Here is a 3485-nt window from a genome sequence, read left to right as displayed (position 1 = left end):
CCTCCCCATCAACCCTGCCTTGAGTGTGACAGGGGATGGTGCCCCAACCCCCCAATCGGCCCTACCCTGATCGTGACTGAGGGTGGCATCACAACCTCCCAATCTCCCTGCTCTGTGCATGACAGGATGGCGCCCCAACTCCCCAATCGACCCTGCTCTGAGCCCGACCAGGGGCTGCGGGGCATGCACTTAGGGATTGGGCCTGCCCTCTGCCACCCGGGAGGGGGCCTAAGCCAGCAGGTCGTTATCTCCCGAGGGGTCCCAGACTGTGAGAGGGCACAGGCCAGGCTGAGGGATCCCCCCTCCCCTCCGAGTGCACAAATTTTTGTGCACCGGGCCTCTAGTTATTTAATAAAAATCATTTATGATCAGAAAGTGAGAGAGAACGGAGAGTAAAATCTCTTGCAGGCACTCTCGTTCTGAAGTTTTAGCGGGTTAAATGTAAAGCAGTGACTTTCAACTGGTGAGCTGCAAGAATTTTTGGAACACGCAATACTTGACTATTTAATTAGGGGCACTGACCTCTTTTCCCTTGGATTGCCAAACAAAAAATGACAACAAGCAACACAATAGCCATCAAATGTGAATGAATCAAATTATACCTATTTTTTTTTGCCAGATAGGCAAAAATGATACTTTTTGGTGTGCGACAGAATTGTAGTAGTTTTTGTGTGCCCTGAGATGAAAAAGGTTCAAAATCACTGACCTAAAGAAATAGAAATGATGTCTTTGAGAATTTGAAAAGCTCGTGAGTAATCACTAGTCTCTTCGCATGGAAAAGCTGCTGCAAACACCTTAGGTGGGGCTGCAAAAGGGGTGGGGTGGGGCTACCAGGAAAACAGTATTGGAGGAAGAGGGGGAGGAGGAGGAGGAAGAAGAAGAAGAAGAAGAAGAAAACAAAAAAAAAGAAATAAATCAGTTTGAACCAGTTGGACTCCAGATAAGGATGAACTTTCTGGCAATAAAAACTATGAATGATTAATACGGTTCACAGGAAAAAAGACAAATTGTGGAAATGACCTGGAATGTCTGTGGGGGCAGATCTGTGACCCTGTCCTTAGCTCTCGGAGGAGGACAGACCCCAGAGCTGCACCTCCTTCAGCCAGACACACCCAGATGTTTGGGGTTAGACAGGAATATTGTGAAATGAAAGTAGCTGCACAGACTACAGAAGCACTCCCTCTAAGGATACAGCAGGGAAGGAACAAGGTTGATGAGAGGAGTCAGGAGCAGGACAGGGGTTCCCCGGGGCTCAGGACACCTCTGGCCTGAGAAGCAGCGCCCCTGCCCCTGCCCCGGCCCCAGACCTGGCGTCCAGGCAGAGGCAACAGGTTCCCTGCAGAGCTGGGCGCCTGCTGAGCTGGGGGTGCAGGAGTTGTGCTCTCCTCCTCAGCACAGGTATTGAAAGGAATCCGTTGACAATGACCCCTCCCCGCCCCCCCAAGAAAAGCGGTGCCATAGACCCAGGCCACCAGAGCCACTTACCCAACAGCTGCACAGCCACTGGAATGAGAAGCAGCAAAGTCAGGAGCAGGGGCAGCCTCATGGCCCAGGGTGTGTCCTGTCTTCCAGTGATGGAGAGGAAGGCGAGCCAAAGAGCCAAAGCCAGGAGGGTGCTGGGTCGCCCCTTCCCCTCAATCCTCAGAGCAGCCCTGCTGAAAAGAAGGGTGGAGGACGCTCGCACTTTTAAAGGGCCTCTCAAATTAGGGAAAACCTCCAATAAGGAGATATCCTGTCACATGAGGGTGGTTGGAAAAAACAGGAATTCAAAGTTACAACTTTGCTTCGTAAGCGAACTTCTGAGGAGAGCAGATAGAGAGGAAGGGGAGAGCGGGACACGTGTGGGAGAAGTGTAAGGAAGGGGGGAGGTGAGCGGGCGATGGGAGAGAGGAGGGAGGGGCGAGCTGGCAGCGGGAGGCAGAAGTGAAACAGCTTGGGCCCTCACAGCCTCTGCCATGGGGCTGTGGACGGCACGCTGGAGGCCATCATGACCTGGGCCGGACAGGAGGCTCCCTCAAGAAAGCAGCTGAGCCCAGGGTCCCTGGGCAGACAGCCCCACTCTATGGGGACAGAAATGGCAGCAGCTAAAAAGGAGTTTTGGGTAGAAACATTTTCTTAATGGCTGAAACCAATCGCCCTCATTCTTCATGTCTAGTGCTTGTGGGTATCTTTTTTTCTTAGAAAGCTTCAAGAGAAACCAATCACATATAGCTTTTTACCCTTTAGCCAGGAGAAGAAGGGACCAGAGGCTAAACCTCAGGGAATTACAGTAATGGCCGGGAGGGAGAGAGTTCTAGAAATCTTTCTCTTAAAAGTTCTGGAGAAAGTCAAAGAAAATATCACAAAGGATTTGGAGAAAAAAAAAAAAAAAGCTTTGCTGTCCAGCCTCACCCAGGGGATTCTCTTCACGTGTGGAAGTGCCTTCTTGCTAGCAGAAAATCTGCTTGTTTGATAAAAAGACATATATAGTCATTACATCACAGGTGAAATTCTTCTTTTTTAAAAAAAAATGGTAACAAATTTATCATTAAGCACAATACTAACCCCTGAACATCTATTTTGTTATTTTTCAGAAGAACATTTTGAACCAGATATTAGGAGATAGGCATCCCACAACTAGAAAGTGGGAAATGTTAGCAATTCAGAAAGAAGCTGCTGCAAGTGTATTTTCTGAAAGTTTAAAGAAGTTTTTCAGGTGGAAAGCTCCAAGATTCACTGTCGTTATGCTAAAGTTATAAAGTTTTCTCCCTCATAAGAAACGTGTTATTCTCTCACTAGTTTGTTGTTGTTGTTGTTGTTGTCATTGTTTTTAACGTTCAAAGTTGAAGATGATTCTGACAGGAGGACAAAGATGGTGAAAATGTAGGACGCAGGACAAATTGTTTCTTTTCATTAAGCCAATGCTTAACTGACAAAAAAAAGTTGGTTACAAAACAGAACAGATGGAACAAAAACGTTTCTTTCTTCACTGATTTATCATGAAAGAAAAAAAAGCATTTTGAATGAGCCATTCATGGCTTTTACAGGTAAATAAGTTGCATAAATTTAAATTGTTTGGCCTAATTTGGATTTCTATCCATTTCAGAAGCAAATACAATTTAATTGAATTTTCTCTATACTCATATTCAGGGTGTTTTTGTATTATATAAATGTGTCATATGACCAGCTAGAATCAGTGGTACGATCTCACAAAGAAATTTACCCCATGACCTTGACTTTACTGAAATAAAGACTTATCAGGCTAGAAGAGTGGCGACCAGTTCATTCCACCTAAACAACTACTGAACTGACAGGAACTGCCTGAAGTAACTATTTTGGACTCTGGACTCAAGTAGAAAACTTGGGGCATCCAGTAGAGAGCTCAATGGAGAGCCTGGTAAATGTTGCTGATTTTCAACCTTTCCCGGTGGTCGTGGCTGCCATCTTCCATTCCCCAACTTCGTGGCAGGTATCAGTGAGGGTGGCAGAATGTTTCCTGGTGCAGC

At 46.5% G+C, this 3485-nt stretch overlaps 1 protein-coding gene across 1 annotated transcript in view; it reads right to left on the bottom strand.

Moving 5' to 3' along the window:
• Nucleotides 1-1671, bottom strand: part of MRC1 (mannose receptor, C type 1) — a 116034-nt gene extending 114363 nt beyond the window's left edge. The window contains exon 1 of the mRNA XM_006759916.2: nt 1486-1671. Within this exon, the coding sequence (XP_006759979.1) occupies nt 1486-1546 (61 nt within the window). The 5' untranslated portion in view covers nt 1547-1671. The remainder of the gene's footprint in view (nt 1-1485) is intronic.
• Nucleotides 1672-3485: the final 1814 nt, after the last annotated feature.

The sequence above is a fragment of the Myotis davidii genome, unplaced genomic scaffold (genome assembly GCF_000327345.1).
Source record: "Myotis davidii unplaced genomic scaffold, ASM32734v1 scaffold376, whole genome shotgun sequence".
NCBI classification, from domain to species: Eukaryota; Metazoa; Chordata; class Mammalia; order Chiroptera; family Vespertilionidae; genus Myotis; species Myotis davidii.
Note: the sequence above shows the minus strand (reverse complement) of the source record. Positions and strands in the feature narration are given on the sequence as shown.